We start from the raw sequence: 20,917 nt of genomic DNA, 5'->3' as shown, positions 1-20,917 counted from the left end.
CCACCCCTCTTAAACAGTATATACTTCACCACATTTCTACTACTCTTTAGTTCTGAAGAGTCATCTGGACTCAAAACTTTAACTCTGTCTTTCTGTCCACAGATGCTATCAGACCTGCTGAGTTTTTCCAGCAATTTTTGTTTAAGTTCCAGAGGGGATAGCCCTTGTCACCTAGGGTCTAGTTGTCAATCTGGGCTGGGGCCTTGAAAAAACTCCAGAAGCTGCAAGATCTGCAAGATATAGCGAGTCATGAGAGTTCCTTGGGAAACAAACACAGACTTGCATGTTCCTTTGCCTGTGGTTGCAAACCAGTTGCATGTTTAGAAAGTGGAATCCCTTACAATTCATGTATGCTGCTGGCTGTTCCCAGGAAGATCTAATGGCAACGAGTGCAGTCAATTACTCCTTGCACTCTAGGGAAACGAGCGGTGGCCACAAAGCCCATTGCACCCTGGTTCTCATCTGTGATGAACTTGATGAACCCATTAGCACGATGAAGAGGGCATTGGTCACCTCTATGATGCGCCTGTGTGTGGCAGCCTGCAAGATGCCACATGTTGCTTGTGGAGCCCAGGAAGCAGCCAGTGGCGAAAATGTTGAGTGCTTGAGGGCCACAGGCATGGATTACCAACAAATCCACGTGGCTGCAGGTCTTGTTGCAGAATCCAGCAATCACAGTGACTGCTCCCAGGACTTCCCTAGCCCATTACCTCCCGACATATGGAGGTAGTTTGTTTGTGTCCTGAAGACACGCTGCTGAGTCAGTGACCATGTTCTCCTTTGCCTTCCCTGCCTTCTGACCACTCCCCTCCTCTGGTGCTGCCTTGTGCCTCAGTTGACGACCAGCAAGAGCCCTCCTTTGTTGCATCTACCCCTCCTGCTCTCAAGGTTGTAAGAATATTGAGCGCATGAGACCCATAAGTATTCAACCAAGTGAACTGTGTGAAAAAGGCCATGAGGTTCAGCCATACAATTGCTGAGCAGAGGGAACTTCTACTCCTCTCTACCCACCCCACACTGGTCTCCCACTTGGATCTGAGCAGTTATAAATAAGTTTTTAGACATGGCCAGTAATGCTCGATTTGCAACCAGTGATCCTCCACTCTCTGCACCACTGTCAACTTTGTCCCCGTCATTCTCAACCCTCCCACTGTGCACTTTCCCTCTAATTCTTGAACCTCCCCCATCACCCTGGACCCTGTCATCATTGAAGTGGACATGCCATCTCTCTCCTGAGCATATCCCTATCGCCGTCAAGATTCCTCTTCTGATCTTAGACCCTCCCCCCATCATCCTTAGAGATTCCATCAGATCCCATGACTGGCTCTACAAAACTTTCGAATATTCCTACCTCAGACTGGACCTGCCCTCAATCTCCCCAACTCTCACCTCCCAACTGAATCAAAATTCCCCGTGACTGTAAACGCTCTCTCTGCCAACCAGTATCCTGAGTTTGACTCAGAGAACCCAAATGTTGATGGTCATTTTTTCTTTCTTCCATGGGCGGTGAGCATCACTGGGGAAGCCAGCATTTGTTGCCCATTCCTAATTGCCCTTGAACTGAGTGGCTTGCTAGGCCATTTCAGAGGGCAGTTAAGAGTCAATCACATTGTGGGGGTCTGGAGTCACATGTACACCAGACCAGGTATGGATGGCAGATTTCCTTCCCTAAAGGATATTAGTGAACCAGATGAGTTTTTTTTTTACAACAACTGGTGATAGTTTCATGATCACTATTACTAAGTCTAGTTTATATTCCAAATTTATTGACTGATTTTATTGAATGACTTTGGGTGCCGCTGTGTTAAAAATTTACACCCATTTTAAACCAACATAATCGCAGGAAATTCTTGGTTTCCGGTCTTTCAAATGAGGAAGGACCTATATTCACGAGCAGGGCAGAATCTCCATGTGTGTTTCAAAGTACCGGCACAGAGTATCAAAGAAATTTGGGCATTGAGTGAAAATAGAAGTCATTTATGCCTGAATCTTCTCAACATTATGTGCCAAAAACCAGCATTAGGCTCCTATTATGCATTTCTTTGGGTGAAAATTTATAGGAAATTCTGAAAAAACTCCAGACCGCAAAGTTAGAAGTAAAACTGAAGATAGGAATGGCATATGAAAACAGTTAAGTTATTTTACCCAGAGAATTCAAATCATCCAAATATAAATTGAGAATATCAAAGTTTTAAGAGTTGGGTCTGGTAAATGAAATGCATGACTGCTTCATGATCCTGGGCATCAGTGAAGCCATAGGAGGCAGTGCTTTTCTAGACCAGGTATTTTTAATCACTTAAAATACAGGAAACCGAACTTGTGATTAGGAGAGTTTGTTCAACAACAATCTAGTAGAGGACAAGTGGGACACCTTTAAAAGCATTAAGTTGTACTTGCAATATGAATACATATCTAGATGCAAATACAATCAGCAGGCATTAACTAAACAAGCATGAGCATAAATGGATTATTAACTTAATCTGGGGATTTGTGACAATATTAGGAGAGCTGTCCAACAGGCTAATAAAGCAACAGCCTGACACAGTCATACAAAGGGAATTATACATTTCAGCCAACATCCCTATGGATATCCTTGTCCCACCAGCAGGACAGACCCACCAAAAGTGGCAGCAGCATGGTATAGAGTCACAAAAGAGTGGCCCTGGGAGTCCTCAACATTGATGCTGGTTGGGGCTGCATTACAGTGCCTAAATTGGAGTTTGGTGACAGAGGGACTTTTAAGGATTAACTCCTATCTAAAGTCTAATCTTTCTTTAATTTGGCAACTAACTAAAAGTTGTTCTTTGGGTTGGGAGAAGGTTGCAGATGTAACTGCACCATCTGAAAAAAGGAGGGAGAAAACAGGGAATTACAGACCGGTTAGCCTAACATCAGTAGTAGGGAAAATGCTAGAGTTTATTATAAAGGGTGTGATAACAGGACACAAAAAAAAAATCAATGGGATTAAGCAAAGTCAACATGGATTTATGAAAGGGAAAATGATGTTTGACAAATCCACTGGAGTTCTTTTGAGGTGTGATGATCCCCAGTTGAGGCTACCACTAGGCAAGCCTGATCCCAGGGTGGAGCCCAGCCTGATAGATCCTAACTTTTATTTGTTCATTTAGATACGTGGAGAGGGGCTACCAAACAGAGTCACCTGAGTCAGATAATTAGCTTTTAACAAAAGCATAAAACATTTATTAAGCAAGAAAAAATGAACTATATTGCAATACTCCTTCATTCACAACTATACATTTACAGATATATACAGATTTGTAAGGATAATACAAGTCACAAAAGCTATCTTATACTCTAATGCTCACAGTAAGTACAGTCCATGTAAACCAATAGGCAACCTGTGGTCAGGCACACCACATTCTGAAACCAAGTGACAGATGCCACCCCAGACAGATGCTTTGGACCTCTCCTCAATTCCCCCCAGACGCTTGTCACACCGTGAGCCAACCAGTCTCACTGAACTCCCTCTTTCACACGAGGGTTTCCAATATCCATTCTCGAAGGGTTCGCTTTGGAATCTTCTCCCAAACTGACGCTTTCTCTCAGACGCCTTTCTCAAGAGTTCACCTCCAGGGTTTCAAACTCGCCTTCCGACGTTCCTCTCCCCTTGCCACCACATGCATTCAAGCTTTCATCCACACTCACTCTCTCACCGACTCAGCTGTCAACAGTACACCACTGCTTCACATGCCCATAGCAAACACTTACAGACCTTCAGCCTTTGGACTTTCTGGCCTCTTGCAAGCTGTTCTCACTTTAAATCTGCTTTCTGCAGTTTTTTTCTCTTTAAATCTGCAGCTTGGGAGGCTTCTCTCTGCCCCTCACTCTTAACGTCACTTAACAGGACCGTTTCCCAGTTCTTTTGCTTCCTTTGACTAGAAGGTCTTCTTGGGACTTTCTCCTGTTCCACTACCCTAGGTTCTTTTCTTTAGCTTGGGACTGGCTATCTGTCCCCTTTGCTCCAGTCTCTCCTGGCAGCTACTTTCAAATCCAACTGAACTCAAACAGCTTCCAAATCAAACTATTGTTTCTAATTTCTTCTGTGTCTGTGGGAGGGACCTACCTCTCTGGATCCTGTTGCTAGGCAACAGCCCAGTTTCTCTACTCTTGTTTGTTTAACTTAACTGCAACAGTCGTAAACTCTCATTAGAAATGCAGGCACCTTTTAAAGTGAAACTAAAACTCAATTTGACCTTTTAACACACACATACAGAAATACAAGTCAAACTTAAACATTAAAGCTAAAACTCATTCATAACACCCACAGATTAATTCCAGGGATGGCAGGATTATCTAATGGGGAGAGATTGGGCCAACTAGGCCTGTATTCACTGGAGTTTAGAAGAATGAGAGGGGATCTCATTGAAACGTATACAATTCTGACAGGGTTGGACAGACTGGATGCAGGAATGATGTTTCCTTTGGCTGGAGGCTCTGGAAGAAGGGGTCACAGTCTCAGGATACAGGGTAGGCCATTTAGGACTAAGATCAGGAGAAACTTCTTCTTCTATGGACAGAGCTAAGCAGTCCCACAACCAATGAATCAGATCAAAGAACAGCAGTCCTGCCACATGCAGTCATGAATGGTATTGGGTGGTGAACCTATGGAATTCTCTATCACAGAATACTGTGGAGGCTAAGTCACTGAATATATTTAAGAAGGAAACAGATAGATTTCTGGACTCTAAAGGTGTCAAGGGGTATGGGGAGAGAGCAGGAGTATGGCGTTGAGATAGAGGATCAGCCTTGATCATATTGAATGGAGGAGCAGGCTCGAAGTCCTGAATGACCTACTCCTATTTTCTCTTTCTATGAACTGTCATAGCATCAGGTCAAATGTGGGCAGGGAAACACTTGTTGATAATCACCTACTACCCTCCCTCAGCTGATGAATCAATACTCTTCCATGTTGATGAACACCATTTGGAAGAGACATCAAGGGTATCAAGTGCTAAGAACGTACTCTGGGTGGAGGCTCAATGTCCATTACAGAGTGACTTGATAGAATCACCACTGAGCAAGCTGGCTGAGTCCTGAAGGACACAGCTACCTGACTGAGCTTACTGCTGGGCAGGTGATGTGAGAACCATTGAAGGGAAAAACCTACTTGACCTCATCCTCTACCTATCATGGGTGCATCTGTCCAAGGCAGTATTGGTAGGAATGATCAATACACAATCATTGAGGAGTTAAAGTTCCTTCTTCACATTGCTGACACTCTTTGTGTTGTGTGGCACCACCACCGTGCTCAATGGGAAACCGATCCAGCAGCTCAAGACTTAGCATCCATGAGGTACTGTGGGCCATCAGCAGCAGCTGATTCCACCAAAATCTGTAACCTCAGTCTAACAAATCCATCACTCCATCATTACTATCGAGCCAGGGGACCAACCCTGGTTCAATGAGGAGTGTAGAAGAGCATGCCAGGAGCTTCACCAGGCATACCTAAAAATGAGGCGCCAACTTTGTGCAGCTACAGCACAGGGCCACAGGTGGAAGTAGCATGCTATGGACAGAGCCAAGCAATCCCATAACCAATGAATCAGATCAAAGAACAGCAGTCCTGCCACATGCAGTCATGAATGGTATTGGACAATTACACAACTAACAGGAGAAAGTGGCTCCATGAATATCTCATCCCCAATGATGGTGGAGTGCAGCAAGTAAATGCAAAAGACAAAGTTGTTTTGCATCTGCAACCATCTTCAGTCAGAACTGTCAAGTCGATTATTTATCTTGCCTCTTCTTAATCACAGATGCCAGTCTTCAGCCAATCTGATACACTCCAATTGATATTAAAAAATGGCTCTGCGCACCGGATGCAATGCCCATAGGTCCCAACAACATTCCATCTGTTGTGCTTAAGGGCTTGCATTACAGAACTAGCCTTGCCTCCAGCAAAGCTGTTCCAATGCAGCTACATCACTAGCATCTAACAGAAAAGTGAAATATTGCCCAGGTATGTCCTCTCCACAAAAAGGAGAAACCCGATCTGCTCAATAACAGCTACATCAGTCTACCATCAATCAGCAAAGTGACAGAAGGTGTCGTCAACAGTGCTAACAAACAGCATTTCCTCATCGTTAACATGCTCAATTTGGGTTCCACCAGGACCAGTTTCAGATCTAATTACAGCCTTGATCCAAATATGCAAAAAGAGCAGAATTCCCGAATTGAGGTGAAAGTGACTACCCTCAACATCAAGGCAACATTTGGCCAAGTATGACATCAAGGAGCCATAGTAAAATTGAAGTCAGTGGAAATCAGGGAGAAAAAACTCTCCACTGGCTAGAGTCATACCAAGCACAAAGGAAGACTGTGGTTGTTAGTGGCCAATCAACTCAGTCCCAGGACATGGCTGCAGGAATTCCTCAAGGTAGTACCCTACTTCCAAGCATCTCCACAAAGGAGAGGGCTGATGCATACTTAATGAGGAGTGTGAAATATTCCATACAATAAGTGTAATTAAAGAGGAAGTACTGGAAGTGCTGGCATCCTTGATGATGAATGAATCACCAGGGCCAGATGGACTGTATCCCAGGCTGTTAAAGGAAGCCAGGAAGGAAACAGTGGATGCCCCGAGGATCATTTTCCAATACTCACTAGATACAGGTGAGGTACGAGAGGACTGGAGGTCTGTGAACGTTGTACCATTGTTTACAAAGTGTGCGAGGGATGGGCCAAATAATTATAGGCCGGTCAATCTGACTTCAGTGGTGGACAAGTTATTAGAATCAATTCTGAGAACTAGGATAAACTGTTACTTCAGAAGGCACGGATTAATCAGGGATACTCAGCATGGCTTTGTTGAGGGAAAGTTGTGTCTTACTAACCTAATTGAATTTTTTGAGGAATTAACAAGGAGGATTGATGAGGGTAGTGCAATGGATGTGGTCTACATGGGTTTTAGTAAGGCATTTGACAAGGTCCCACATGGCAGAGTAGTCAGAAAAGTAAAAATCCATGGGATACAGGGGAATGTGGCAATTTGTATCCAAAATTAGCTCAGTTATGAGAAACAAAGGGTAATGATCGACGGATATCTTGTGAATGGAAAGCAGTTTTGAGTGGTGTTCCACGTGGCTGAGTGTTGGGTACCCTGCTGTTTGTGATATATAAACAAATTAGGCTTAAATGTGGGAGGCATGATTGGGAAAATTGCAGATGACACAAAAATCAGCCATATAGTTGATAGTGAAGAGGATAGTTGTGGTCTCCAGAATGACATCAATGGTTTGGTTAAGTAGATGACAAAGCGGCAAACGGAATTCAATCTGGAGAAGTGTGAGGTAATGCATTTTTGGAGGGCAAAAAAGCAAGGGGATACTCAATATACAAGATGATATTGGAGAGGGGTAGAGTGAGAGACTTTGGAGTACATGTGCACAGGTCCCTGAAGGTGGCAGAACAGGTAGATAAGGTGGTAAGGAAGGCATATGGAATGCTTTCCTTTATTGGATTAGGTATAGAATACCAAAGCAGGGATGTAATGCTGGAACTGTATAAAACGCTGGTTAGGCCACAGCTGGAGTTTTGTGTACAGTTGTGTTCACCACATTAAGGAAGGACATAATTGCTCATAGAGTCATTGAGGTCTACAGCACAGAAAAAGGCCCTTCGGCCCATCGTGCCTGCACCAGTCAAACATGTACCTAACTATTCTAATCACATTTTCCAGCACAAGGCCCATAGCCTTATGCGCTATGGCATTGCAAGTGCACATCCAAATACTTCTTAAATGTTATGCGGGTTTCTGCCTCTACCACCTTTTCAGGCAGTGAGTTCCAGATTCCCACCACCCTTTGGGTGAAAAAATTCTTCCTCACATCCCCTCTAAACTTCCTGCCCCTTACCTTAAATCTATGCCCCCTGGTTATTGATCCCTCCACCAAGGGGAAAAGTTCCTTCCTGTCTACCCTATCTATGCCCCTCAATTTTATACACATCAATCATGTCCCCCCTCAATCTCCTCTACTCCAGGGAAAATAGCCCCAGTCTATCCAATCTCTCCTCATAACTAAAACTCTCCAGCCCAGGCAACATCTGGTAAATCTCCTCTGCACTCACTCTCTCTAGTGCAATCACATCCTTCCTATAATGCGGATCCTAGAACTGCACGCAATAAACTAGCTGTGGTCTAACCAGCATTTTATACAATTCCAGCAAACCTCTCTGCCTCGGCTAATAAAGGCAAGTATCCCATATGCCTTCTTAACCACCTTATCTACCTGTCCCGTTACCTTAAGGGACCGGTGGATATGTACACCAAGGTCCCTCTGATCCTCGGTACTTCCCAGGGTCCTACCATTCATTGTGTATTCCCATGCCTTGTTTGTCCTGTCCAAGTGCATCACCTCACACTTATCCAGATTAAATTCCATTTGCCACTGATCAGCCTATCTGACCAGCCCGTCTATATCATCCTGTAATCTAAGGCTATCCTCCTCACTATTTACCACCCCACCAATTTTTGTGTCATCCACGAACTTACTGATCAACCCTCCTACATTCAAGTTTAAATCGTTTATATATACCACAAACAGCAAGGGACTCAACACCGATCCCTGTGGAACTCCAGTGGACACAGGCATCCAGTCACAAAAACACCCCTCGACCATCACCCTCTGCTTCCTGCCACTCAGCCAATTCTGGATCCAATTTGCCTTAGGTTCCATGGGCTCTTACCTTCGTTATCAGTCTCCCATGCGGGACCTTATCAAAAGCCTCGCTGAAGTCCAAGTAGATTACGTCAAATGCATTGCCCTCATCTACACACCTGGTCACCTCTTCGAAAAATTCAATCAAATTGGTCAGACATGACCTCCCCCCTTATCAAAACCATGCTGTCTGTCCTTGATTAATCCTTGCCTCTCCAAGTGTAGATTAATTCTGTCCCTCAGAATTGGTTCCAATAGTTTCCTCACCACTGAGGTTAGACTGACTGACCTGTAGTTCCCTGGTTTATCCCTTCCTCCCTTCTTGAATAACAATACCACATTGGCTGTCCTCCAGTCCTCTGGCACCTCTCCTGGGGCCAGAGAGGTATTGAAAATTATTGCCAGCACCCCTGCTATCTCCTCCCTTGCCTCACTCATCACCCTGGGATACATTTCATCCGGGCCTGGAAATTTATCTACTTTTAAGCCTGCCAGACCACTTAGAACCTCCTCCCTTTCTATGCTAATTTCTTTAATTATATCACAGTTCTTCTGCCTGATTTCCATACCCATGTCGTCCCTCTCACTTGTGAACACCGAGAGAATACAAAGGAGATTTACAAGAATGTTGCCAGGGCTTGAAAATTGTAGCTATGAGGAAAGATTGGGTAGGCTAGGGTTGTTCTCTTTAGAACTGAGAAGGCTGAGGGGTGATTTGATTAAGGTGTACAAAATTATGAGGGGCCTAAATAGAGAAGACAGGAAAGACTTGTATCCCTTAGCAGAGAGGCCAATTACCAGGAGGCACAAATTTAAGGTGACTGGTAGAAGGGCTAGAGGGGATATCAGGGAAAACCTTTTCACCCAGAGGGTGGTACGTGTCTGGAATTCACTGCCCAGATTGTTGGTTGAGGCAGAAACCTTCAACTCATTTAAGTGGTACCTAGATCTGTACCTGAAATGCTGTAATCTGCAAGGCCACAGACCAGGTGCTGGAAGTTGGGATTAGAATAGGCGGTTAGGCTTTTTAGCCAGCGCAGACGCAATGGGCTGAATGATCTCTTTCTGTGCTAACATTTCTATGGTCAGCCACTGGAAATTCACATTTTTTGTTACAAGTTTTCAGTCTATAGAGACTATTGTAACATTTCACATACAAAATCGTACTGCATTTAATAAACCCAAGTGAGTATTAAATGTTCTTAGCATATGTCTACACTGATGGCTTAGAGTGAGCTGAATCAAATATTCGCTTGTGGAAAACCATTGCAACCCAGCGGAAACACTGACCTGGATGTGAATGGCACCCTCTACTGCTTGTGCAAGGTCACTACAGGCACCGATCAGCAGCATTTGTTCCTCGGAATTGAAGGTTCCTCTCAGCATGCCAGTCCTCTCAAGTTCAGTCAGCTGTTGTCTAAATTAAGAACAGAATGTATGTTACTATCTCTGTAACAAATAGAAAGTTTCTTAACCTTACATATCCTAATATTTTTAATGTCTATCACCTCAAGGGTCTACAGGATCTGGCTTCCACCATTTAAATTTTTCTTCCTACAATATTTGGATGACAAAGTTTCAGAAGTTTTAATAAGATGAAGGCTTGATTGTCTAAAGCAGACAAGGTCTCAGGATTGCGATCAGTTAAGTCAAATGGATTATGAAAATAGATGGCAAATGGATTGGTTTCCAATACCTGCTGACAATATAGGATACAGTTCTGAGAACTGCAATTTCTATATGGGTAGATCTTCACTGTGTGGTAATGTACAACAGGTATTTTTCCATTTAATGGTTCTAAACAGGGAGCAGGTTAGAAAGTGCATTGGGAAGATTCCTAATAGAGAACATTATGCCAGTTTCACAGGAGGCTGAGGCCTGCAACTAGAGATGGAAGCAATGGCAACCTGACAAGTTGATAATGGATGTTTCACTGCAGATTAGACTGTAGGTAGCCATTAGTGAAAGCGCAGAAATAATTTACGAGAATGGTTCATAGGATGAGGGACTTCAGTTACGTGGACAGGTTGGAGAAGCTGGGGGCTGTTCTCCTTAGAGTAGAGAAGATTAAGAGGCAATCTGATAGATGTTCAAAATGATGAGGGGTCTGGACAGATAAAGAGAAGCCATTCCTGCTGGCAGAAGGTCAAAGAACCAGAAGACACCAATTTAAGGTAATTGGCAAAAGAACCAACGGTGACATGAGAGAACTTTTTTTTAATGCAGTGACTGGTTAGGATCTGGGACACACTGCTTGAGACTGTGGTGGAGGCAGGTTCAACTGTGCTTTTCAAAATGGAACTGGATCAATCTCTGAAGAGAAAATTGCAGGTCTACGGGGAAAGGCAGGAGAGTGGGTCCAGCCGATTTGCTCTTGCAGAGAGCTGGCAAGAGCACAATGGCTGAATGGCCCCCTTCTGTGCTGTAACTATTCTATTTTCTGATAGCTTCAGTTAAATCTCAACGACTAGACACTGGGCAGAAGACCACATAACAGACAGAAGATCAGATAATGGGTGAGGAAACATTTGGAGAAGACAGCACAGCTCAGGTTTCAGGCAAATGGTTGATATGGGCTGCTGTTGCTGAGCCAGTGAAAATTATAGCTAAAGTTCTGAAAATTAGGCAGCTGGAAGCAGTTGGATAAGCAGGATAAAGGGCAGGGAGAGATCTTAGATCAGGTTACAAGCAGGCAACAGTCACCTTGGATTATTTCTCACTGGGAATTGCCGTGTACCTTGTCCTTTTCTTAAAAGGATGAGGAGGTTCAACAGAAGTTGGTCGAGTAGTACTGGAACAGCATCACCTCCTGGTACTGCTGCTATATAGGCAAAGCTTGCTGCATTTATGAAGGTTTTACTTGGCTGATTAGGCGTTACTGAATTACATCACAAGGGATAGAGACACATAGCCCACCTTCACCACAAGCAGCACACTGGCAACAACTATTAAAATTACAAGTGCACTTAACTTTTACCCTACAGAATCAGTCTGGGCTGCTACTGGAGATGTCAATCAGTTCTGTAGTTACATTAAGCATATTATGGGTGCAATGCTTGCTAGAGCAAGTCATTTCATTTCCTTTCCCCAGATAATACAACTGACACCTGATCTCATGTTCTTGAAAAGAAACGTACCAATACCACCTCGGTCCTATCCTGTTCAGGCCTGGAAAGGAATTTGCAGTGGGAGGGGGGGGAGGATCCAGTTACCATAGTCTATATAGGTGCCAACAACATAGGCAGGACGAGGAAAGAAGTTCTACATAATCAGTATGAGGAGCTAGGTACCAAATTAAGCAGAACCTCAAAGGTAATAATCTCTGGATCATTACCTGAGCCACATGCAAATTGGCATAGAGCAAATAAGATTGGAGAGATGAATGCATGGCTCAAAGACTGGAGTGGGAGAAGTGGGTTCTGGTTCGTGGGCCATTGGCATCAGTACTGGGGAAAGTGGGGGCTATACCGTTGGGATGGTCTACACCGGAACTGTGCTCGGACCAGTGTTCTAGCGAGCCGCATAACTAGGAAAGTAGGGAGGGCATTAAATTAAACAAGGAGGGTGAGGGATCAAGCTTGGGTAGATGTAGCAAATCAAGAGCAGGAGAGCAAAATAATAATATGGGAAATGAGGGTCAGAGAATGGCAGGAAGGGACGGAGAGAAAGAAACCTAAAAATACACCAGTCAACAAAACACAAAACCAAAGGCTCTGTCTCTGAATGTGCGTAGCATTCATAACAAAGTAAACGAATTGATACATTGAAGTAAATAAATATGGTCCAATAGCCACTGCGGAGACATGGCTGCAGGATGATAAGGATTGGGTCCTGAATATTGAGGGGTATATGACATTCAAGAAGAATAGGAAGCTAGGTAAAGGTGAAAGGGTAGCATTGTTAATCAAGGATGGCATTGATGCAATAGTTAGAGATGACCTTGGTTCAGGAGATCAGAGTGTGGAATCAGTTTGGGCGGAGATGAGGAAAAGTAGGGGAAAGAAGTCACTAGTGGGAGTGGTCTACAGGCTCCCAAACAGTAACCACAATGTAGGTCAAAGTATACAAGAAGAAATATTGGGTGCATGTGATAAAGGGACGGCAATAATCATGGGTGACTTTAGTCTACATATGAACTGGAAAAATCAGATTAGCAGTAGTAGCCTGGATGAGGAGTTCATAGAATGCTTTCGAGATAGTTTCTTAGAGCAGCACATTCTGGAACCAACCAGAGAGCAGGTTACATTAAGGCTTGGTATTGTGTAATGTGACAGGATTAATTAATGGCCTCAGAGTAAAGGCACCCAGCAATGACCACAATATGATTGAACTTTACATCCAGTTTGAAAGGGAGAACAGTGGGTCTAAGACTAGTATTTTAAACTTTAATAAGGGTAGCTGTGTGGGCACGAAAGCCAAGCTGGCTGAAGTGAACTGAGACACTAGGCTAGAGGATAGGTCAATAGAGATGGAGTGGTTGACACTTAAGGATATATTTCAAAATACTCAAAGTATATTCCTAGGACAAAGAAAAATTCTAAAAGGAGGACCCACCATCTGTGGTTAACTAAAGAAGTTAAGGAAAGCACCAAATTTAAGGAAAACGCATATAACTGCACAAAGATGAGTCACCTGTCAGATGACTGTCAGAATATAAAGAAAGGCAGAGGATGACTATAAGGTTAATCAGGAGAAAGAAATTGGAGTATGAGAGGAAGCTATCTAGAAATGTAAGAATGGATAGCAAGAGTTTCTACAGGTATTTAAAAAGGAATAGAGTAAGTAAAGTGAGTGTCAGTCCTCTAGAGAGTGAGAAGGGGAAGTTAATAGTAGATAATAAGGATGTGGCAGATGAAATGAACAAATATTTTGCTCTGTCTTCACTATAGACAATACAATAAATATTCCAGTAATAGTTGTAAATCAGAAGATGGAAGAGAGAGTGGAACTTAGTGAAATTACAATCACTAGGCAAACAGTACTAAGCAAACTGATGGAGCTGCGGGCTGACAAGTCTCCAGTCTTGATGGACTTCATCCTAGGGTCTTAAAAGAGGTGGCTCATGGAGGACATAGGTGCATTGGTGTTACTTTTCCAAAATTTGCTGGATTCTGGAAAGGTTCCATCAGACTGGAAAGTAGCAAATATAATCCCTGTATTCAAGAAGGGAGGGAAGCAAAAAACAGGAAACTATAGGCCAGTTAACTTGGCATCTGTCTTGGGGAAGGTATTAGAATTGATCATTCAAGGAGGTTATAGCCAGACACTTAGAAAAACAAGGTAATTGGGAAGAGTCAGAATGGTTTTGTGAAAGGGAAATCATGTTTAACCAATTTATTGGAGTTCGTTGAAGGAGTAATATATGCCATGGATAAAGGGGAGCCTGCAGGCATACTGCACTTGGATTTCCAGGAGGCATTTGGTGAGGTGCCAAATCAAAGGTTATTGTGGAAAATAAAAGCTCATGGTGTAGGGGGTAACATGTTAGTGTAAACAGAAGATTGGCTAGCTGGCAGGCAGAAAACAGGGTATGCATAAAAGGGTCTTTTTCTGATTGGCAGGATACGAAGAGGGCCTCAACTTTTTACAATTTATATCAATGACTTAGACAAGGGGAGCAAAGGGGCATGCATGGTAGCTAAATTTGCAGATGGCACAAAGATAGGTAGGAAAGTATGTTGTGAAGAAGACATGAGGTTGCAGACATATAGGTAGGTTGAGTGAGTGGGCAAAAATCTGGCAGATGGAATATAATATAGTAAAATGTGAAGATGTTCACTTTAGCAGGATGAATAAAAAAGCAGAGTACTACTTAAATGGAGAATAACTGCAGAATTCCAAGATGCAGAGGGATCTAGATGTTCTAGTGCACAAGTCACAAGAAGTTAGTATGCAGATAAAGCAAGTAATTAAGGTGGCTAATGGAATGCTATCCTTTATTACAAGAGGAATTGAACATAAAAGTAAGGATTGTTATGCTTTAGTTATACAAGACATTGATGAGACCACATCTCGAATACTATGTGCAGTTTTGGTCTCCTTATTTAAAGGAGGGTGTAAATGCGTTGGAGGCGGTTCACAGGAGGTTTACTAGATTGATACCTGGAATGAGTGGCTTGTCTTATGAGGAAAGGTTAGACAGACTGGGTTTGCTCCATTGGAGTTTAGAAGAGTGAGGGGTGACTTGATTGAAGTTTGTAAGATCCTGAATGGTCTTGACAAGATGGATGTGGAAAGGATGTTTCCTCTTGTGTGAGAGAGTCCAGGATTAGGGGGCATTGTTTTAAAATTAGGGGTCGCCCTTATAGGACAGAGATGGGGGGAATTTATTTCTCTCAGAGGGTCGTGCGACTTTGGAACTCTGCCTCAGAAGGCGGTGGAGTCAAGGACATTGAATGTTTTTAAGGCAGAGGTAGGTAGATTCTTGTTAGGCAAGGGAGTCAAAAGTTAAAGTCAAGATGGGAATGTGGAACTCAAATCACAAACAGATCAGCCATGATCTTATTGAATGGCAGAGCAGGCTTGAGGGGCTGAATGGCCTACTTTTGCTCTTATTTCATATGTTCGAATGTTATTCGAGTGGCTGATCCTAGCTAGCAGCCATTACTGGTGCAGGCAGCTGCTTCCCAAACCCTGGAAGTCTCCACCCCATTTCCTGTACTCAATGCCCAAGAACATACATTCTTGGGCACTGATCATAGGAAAACCTATTCTATTTCTTAAATGCTCCTGGATTGATCAACTTTGGTGCAGCTCTAGCAAAGGTGGCAGTTCTTCAACATTGGCCTAAATATTATAATTTTCTTCGAAGCATTCCAGACCCCTATATTCCATCTGCATGCCCTCATCTGAGAATATAATTAATTATACAGCACCACCATTGTTTCAGATATATTTTCAGGGCTGTACATCAGACCAATCTAAACGTAGAAACTGTGTTTCTCTATCTTGTAGTATGCATCATTTGCATCCTTACTGAGCACATGCCTCATATTTTGTTTGAACTGTGGATAGTGGATTTCAGACAAAAGTCATGAATCTGACTCAAGATAATCCATTTGGAAGATATACATTAAGAAATATTAATTGCATTGTAACTACTGTACTTTAAATGAGCTAATGCTGCTTCTGTCTGCATCTATAGATCATGCATCTACTTGCATGAATTGGTGCTAATGTTGACATTCATCCTGATTCTAATGATTGAATGGTACTCCTTCCTATTCAATAAGTGCTTTAACATTGTTTAAGTGAAGCCCCTATGACCACATGGGTTTCATCCATGAATCATGCATATGTGGCCATCTGAAAAAAAAACGCAGAACTTACTGCTGTTACCTCCCCATAGATAAGCAGCAAAAGTTATTCACATGTGTATACAAATAAATCAGTGACTTGGTGTATGCAATGAGTCACTGCAGAACTGGCTGATTTGACAGATATCACCCAAAACAGCCTAAAAAAGGGAGTCATTGGTGTAGACCTTCAAGTCAGTGATGACTTTGAAATACAAGCAGATAAGTCCCAATCATGGGTGATGTTTGTAGGGCTGATTGCAGGAAATGGCAAGGTCTAAGACTATACTCCTGCTAAATTGTAGGCACACTTTCTTAGACATGCCACTACATCTCTGACAGGGTCAGTAAGCCATTTTCCTTGAGTAATTGTGGGCCAGGAAAGGCCATTTTCGTTGCATTCTTGTGGATCTCTTTATCTTCTATTTCAGGGGAGAAAACTTCCCAGGATATGCCATTTTCCACTCGGGCATAATCCTGACTGGAAGTATAAAGAAGTACAACTCGCATATGCCTGACTCACACCAGCTCAACAAAAGTGGCCTGAACAATTTCCAAGGTCAAGATAATGTTAAGTGTCGGTGAGCTCTCTACATTATGAATGCTGGTCATTGGAAAGTTATTTGGGCAACACCCTTAGCTCGCACTCCCAAGTAAAGGCTTGTAGCATCTTAACTGGATAATGTCAGTAAAAATAAATTTTAGAAATAAAACTTAAATTTCTTTACCCAAGAATATAGGTCAACACTGCAAAATCTGAAGCTGGGCCCAGAGCCCCAGTGTCCTTGATAAAGGCACAATGTCATTTTGCACATGCTTGGGAGGAGGAGAGAAGCAGAGCCTGCACCGAACACTGCACAGCAGGTGGTGGCCAGGAATGAGTGCCAATTCAACCACCCTATGCAGTAATGGTGGATGGACTATAATAACTACAAGGTAGTCATGAGAACACGAGTCCATGTAGTGCCCTTTACACACAACCCAGTCTCTAACTGCATGCATCCTTCACTTACATGCATTTGCTCCATTAAAAACCTCCTGATATGTAATTACTGCTGTACATACTGGTCATCATCTCAACAACTAGCATTTATATAATGCTTTAAAGGTTTAAAGAGCCAAGGAGAGGCAATCAGGGCAATTGATCAAAGCTTAGTTAAAAAGGGAGGTTTTAAGAAGTATCTTAAAGGAGGAGAAAGAACTCGAACAGTGGGGAGGTTTAGGAAGGGAATTCGAGAGCTTAGGGCCCAAGCAACTGAAAGCATCACCAATGATTAAAATTAGGGATAAGCAAGATTCCAAAAGCAACACAATGTTTTCAAAAGCTTGTGGGGCTGGAGTTGGTTACGAAGATAGGGAGGGCAAGGCCAAGAAGGGATTTGAAAACAAGAATTATGATTTTAAAATCTGAGGCATTGTTGGACTAGAAGCCAGTGCAGATCAGCAAGCATAGGTGAATAGGACTTGGTGTGAATTAAGATACATGCAGCATTCAGATGACAAGTTCATGTAGAGTTAAAATGGGAGGTCAGCCAGGAGAATTGGAATAGTACAGTCTAGAAGAGGCATCAATGAGGATTTCAGCGGAATTACCATTATGGCCTACATGCTGACAACTAGGTTTTATTGGATATTATCAGTATGATAAGATCTTCTTTCTCACAAATAAGAACATAAGAAAAAGGAACAGGAGTGGATCATTCGGCCCCTCGAGCCTGCTTTGCCATTCAATAAGATTGTGGCAGATCTTCTTGCGTGTCGATTTCCACATTCCCACCTAACCCCAATAACCTTTGATTCCCTTGTCTAACAAGGATCTACGTACTGCTGCCTTAAAAAAGTTCATTGACCCCGCCTCCACCACCTTCTGAGGCAGACAGTTCCAAAGTCACCCAACCCTCTGAGAGAAAACATTTCTCCACATCTCTGTCAATGGCCATTGCAGAGATAGTACTACTGGGATTTCAGAGTAGGGATTTACTGAAACATGGCTACAGAAAAGTCAGAATTGGGAATTAAACATTGCAGAGTATGACGTATTTAGAAAAGATAGAGGGAAAGTGGGGAGATGAGTAACTACTTATGCGAAATAACATAATGGCAATAGAAAAAAGGTACGCAGCTATCAGCGAGACAAAAATAGAATCCGTATGGATAAAGGTAATAGAGGATCAATCAGACTAATAGGTATAGTCTAGAGACCAGCTAACAGTGCAAGGTCGTGGAGGAAAAGATATGCAGGCAAATTAGGGGGAACGGAGTAAAAAACATAAAATAGTTATGGGGGATTTTAACTACCCTGATAATAATTGGACAGAAGAGGCAGGTAAAGGGGATAAGAAAATACAGTTCCCTACAATGTATACAGGACTCCTTTCTAACCCAATATGTAAAAAGACCAGAGAAAATTCTCTATGGGATCTAGCAATGGGAATGAATCAGAGCAGATAAGAAAGTAGGGGAGCATCTAGGCAATCATGACTATAATGATTTAAGATGATTATACAAAAGGACATAACCTGGTTTTCAGCATACTATTAGATTGGAGAAAAGCAGAGTTTGAGGGGCTGAGATAGAAATTGGGAAAACAAAATGGGCAACTATATTGGCAAACAACGATGTAGAACAACAATGGGAAACATTTAAAAAGATGTTCTGAGTTTAGGGAAAGTATATTCCGCTAAACTGAAACTGGAGAATACCTGGCAGCTGATCCCTGTTGGGAACTACTAGGTAATTAGTTCTTTCAGTATTGCGTGTGGGACAAGGAGAGCAGGGAAGGGACCCAAGACCCCTCAAAGACTCATCTGGCCTCCACGATTCCTGCTCCCCACCCTCCCCCACTCCCAATCACAATCCCAATCTCCATCCTCCCCAATTCCAGATATCAAACCTCCTACAATCCTTCCCCAGTCCCTAACTCCATCCTGTAAATTGCAGGGGGTGAAGGTGGTGAAGGGGCGGGGGGGGGGGGGGGGGAGCAGTGTAAATCGGGGAGGGGGCATGTATATCAGTGGGGTGTATAAATTGGTGGAAGTTAAATTGAATGGTGTTTAAAAAGCATGGCTTGTAAATTGGACTAGGGGATACAATGGTTGGGTGTAAATGACTTTGTGCAATTGCAAAGATTAGTTTTATCCAATGAAAACTGCAATAAAATGTGTTATAATTCTTTAGAGAGATTTTACACACTTTGAAATGTAACTTATTTTCAGTCATACTCTGTAGGTGAGCCATGAGATGAAAACATTTGGATTTAAGTCTGTGATTACCTCATTCTGTGACATTTTATTTGAATAGATACCAATGTATATTGATTCTTTTGACAGACTTGAACTATACTGACACTCCCTCACCTTTAGTGTGAAAGCATCACACTAAACCTGTACCCTCTCATTCCACTCACTTAGACAAATTTTTATCAGTAATGTGAAGCATGTGTGGTACAGTATTAAATATTAAAGAACACTGTAACACAGCTTGTAGAATGTGGTAATAGGATAAAAATACTGAACTGTTGTTTTAACTCATGAAGGTTGAGCCCAGAGAAAAGATACTTGAAGAAGTCACCAAACACAAATGTGGCTGAACAGGTGGTGTAGGAGGGAGGGTTTCCGATATCTGGATCATTGGGATCTCTTCTGGGGCAGGTGGGACCTGTACAAGGAGGATGGGTTGCATCTAAACTGGAGGGGCACCAATATCCTGGCTGCGAGGTTTGCTAGTGTCACTCGGGAGGGTTTAAACTAGTTTGGCAGGGGGGTGGGAGCCAGAGCAATAGGTCAGCAGGTGAAATAAATGACTGGGAACTAGTGAATATGGCCAGTAGGACTAAGAGGAAGAGCAGGCAGGGAGAAATTACTAAACACAGTGGGACTGGGGGTCTGAAATGCATTTGTTTCCATGCGAGAAGTATAACAGGCAAGGCAGATGAGCTTAGAGCTTGGGACTATGATGTTATTGCTATTACAGAGACTTGGTTGAAGGATGGACAGGATTGGCAGATAAACGTTCCAGGATTTAGATGTTTCAGGCAGGATAGAGAGGGATGTAGAAGAGGTGGGGGAGTTGCACTGCTGGTTAAGGAGAATATCACAGCTGTATGACAGGAGGACACCTCGGAGGGCTCATGCAGCGAGGCAATATGGGTAGAGCTCTGGAATAGGAAGGGTGCAGTCACAATGTTGGGGGTTTACTATAGGCCTCCCAATTTCTGGTGGGAGATTGAGGAACAGTTATGTAGGCAGATTTTGGAAAGATGTAAAAGCAATAGGGTTGTTGTGGTGGGTGATTTTAACTTTCCCTATATTGACTGGGAATCACTTAGTGCTAGGGGTTTGGATGGTGCAGAATTTGTAAGGTGCATCCAGGAGGGCTTCCTGAGACAATATGTAGATAGTCCAACTAGGGAAGGGGCAATTCTGGACCTGGTATTAGGGAATGAACCCAGCCAGGTGGTCGAAGTTTCAGTAGAGGAGCATTTCGGGAAAAGTGACCATAATTCAGAAAGTTTCAAGATACTGGTGGATAAGGATAACAGGAGTCCTCGGGTTAAGGTGCTTAATTGGGGGAAGGCTGATTATAACAATATTAGGCAGGAACTGAGGAATCTAGACTGGAGGCGGATGTTTGAGGGCAAATCAATAACTGACATGTGGGGGGCTTTCAAACGTCAGTTGATAAGAATTCAGGACCGGCATGTTCCTGCTAGGATGAAGGATAAGTATGGCAAGTTTCAGGAACCTTGGATAACGAAGGATATTGTGAGATTAGTCAAAAAGAAAAGGGCCAGAAGGCTGGGAACAGATGAAGCCTGTGGAGAATATAAAGAAAGTAGGAAGAAACTTAAGCAAGGAGTCAGGAGGGCTAAAAGGGGTCATGAAAAGTCATTGGCAACCAGGATTAAGGAAAACTCCAAAGCCTTTTATACATATGTAAAAAGCA

General features: G+C 42.9%; 1 protein-coding gene across 1 annotated transcript in view; it reads right to left on the bottom strand.

Moving 5' to 3' along the window:
* The window catches only part of cryl1 (crystallin, lambda 1), a 98,819-nt gene that overhangs the window by 51,221 nt on the left and 26,681 nt on the right, over nucleotides 1-20,917 (bottom strand). Inside the window, exon 3 of the mRNA XM_078545469.1 lies at nucleotides 9,969-10,095. Within this exon, the coding sequence (XP_078401595.1) occupies nucleotides 9,969-10,095 (127 nt within the window). The remainder of the gene's footprint in view (nucleotides 1-9,968; nucleotides 10,096-20,917) is intronic.

Source organism: Cetorhinus maximus, chromosome 7, assembly GCF_964194155.1.
Source record: "Cetorhinus maximus chromosome 7, sCetMax3.hap1.1, whole genome shotgun sequence".
Lineage (NCBI taxonomy): Eukaryota > Metazoa > Chordata > Chondrichthyes > Lamniformes > Cetorhinidae > Cetorhinus > Cetorhinus maximus.
The sequence above is the reverse complement of the archived record's forward strand: the minus strand, read 5'-3'. Positions and strand labels throughout refer to the sequence as shown.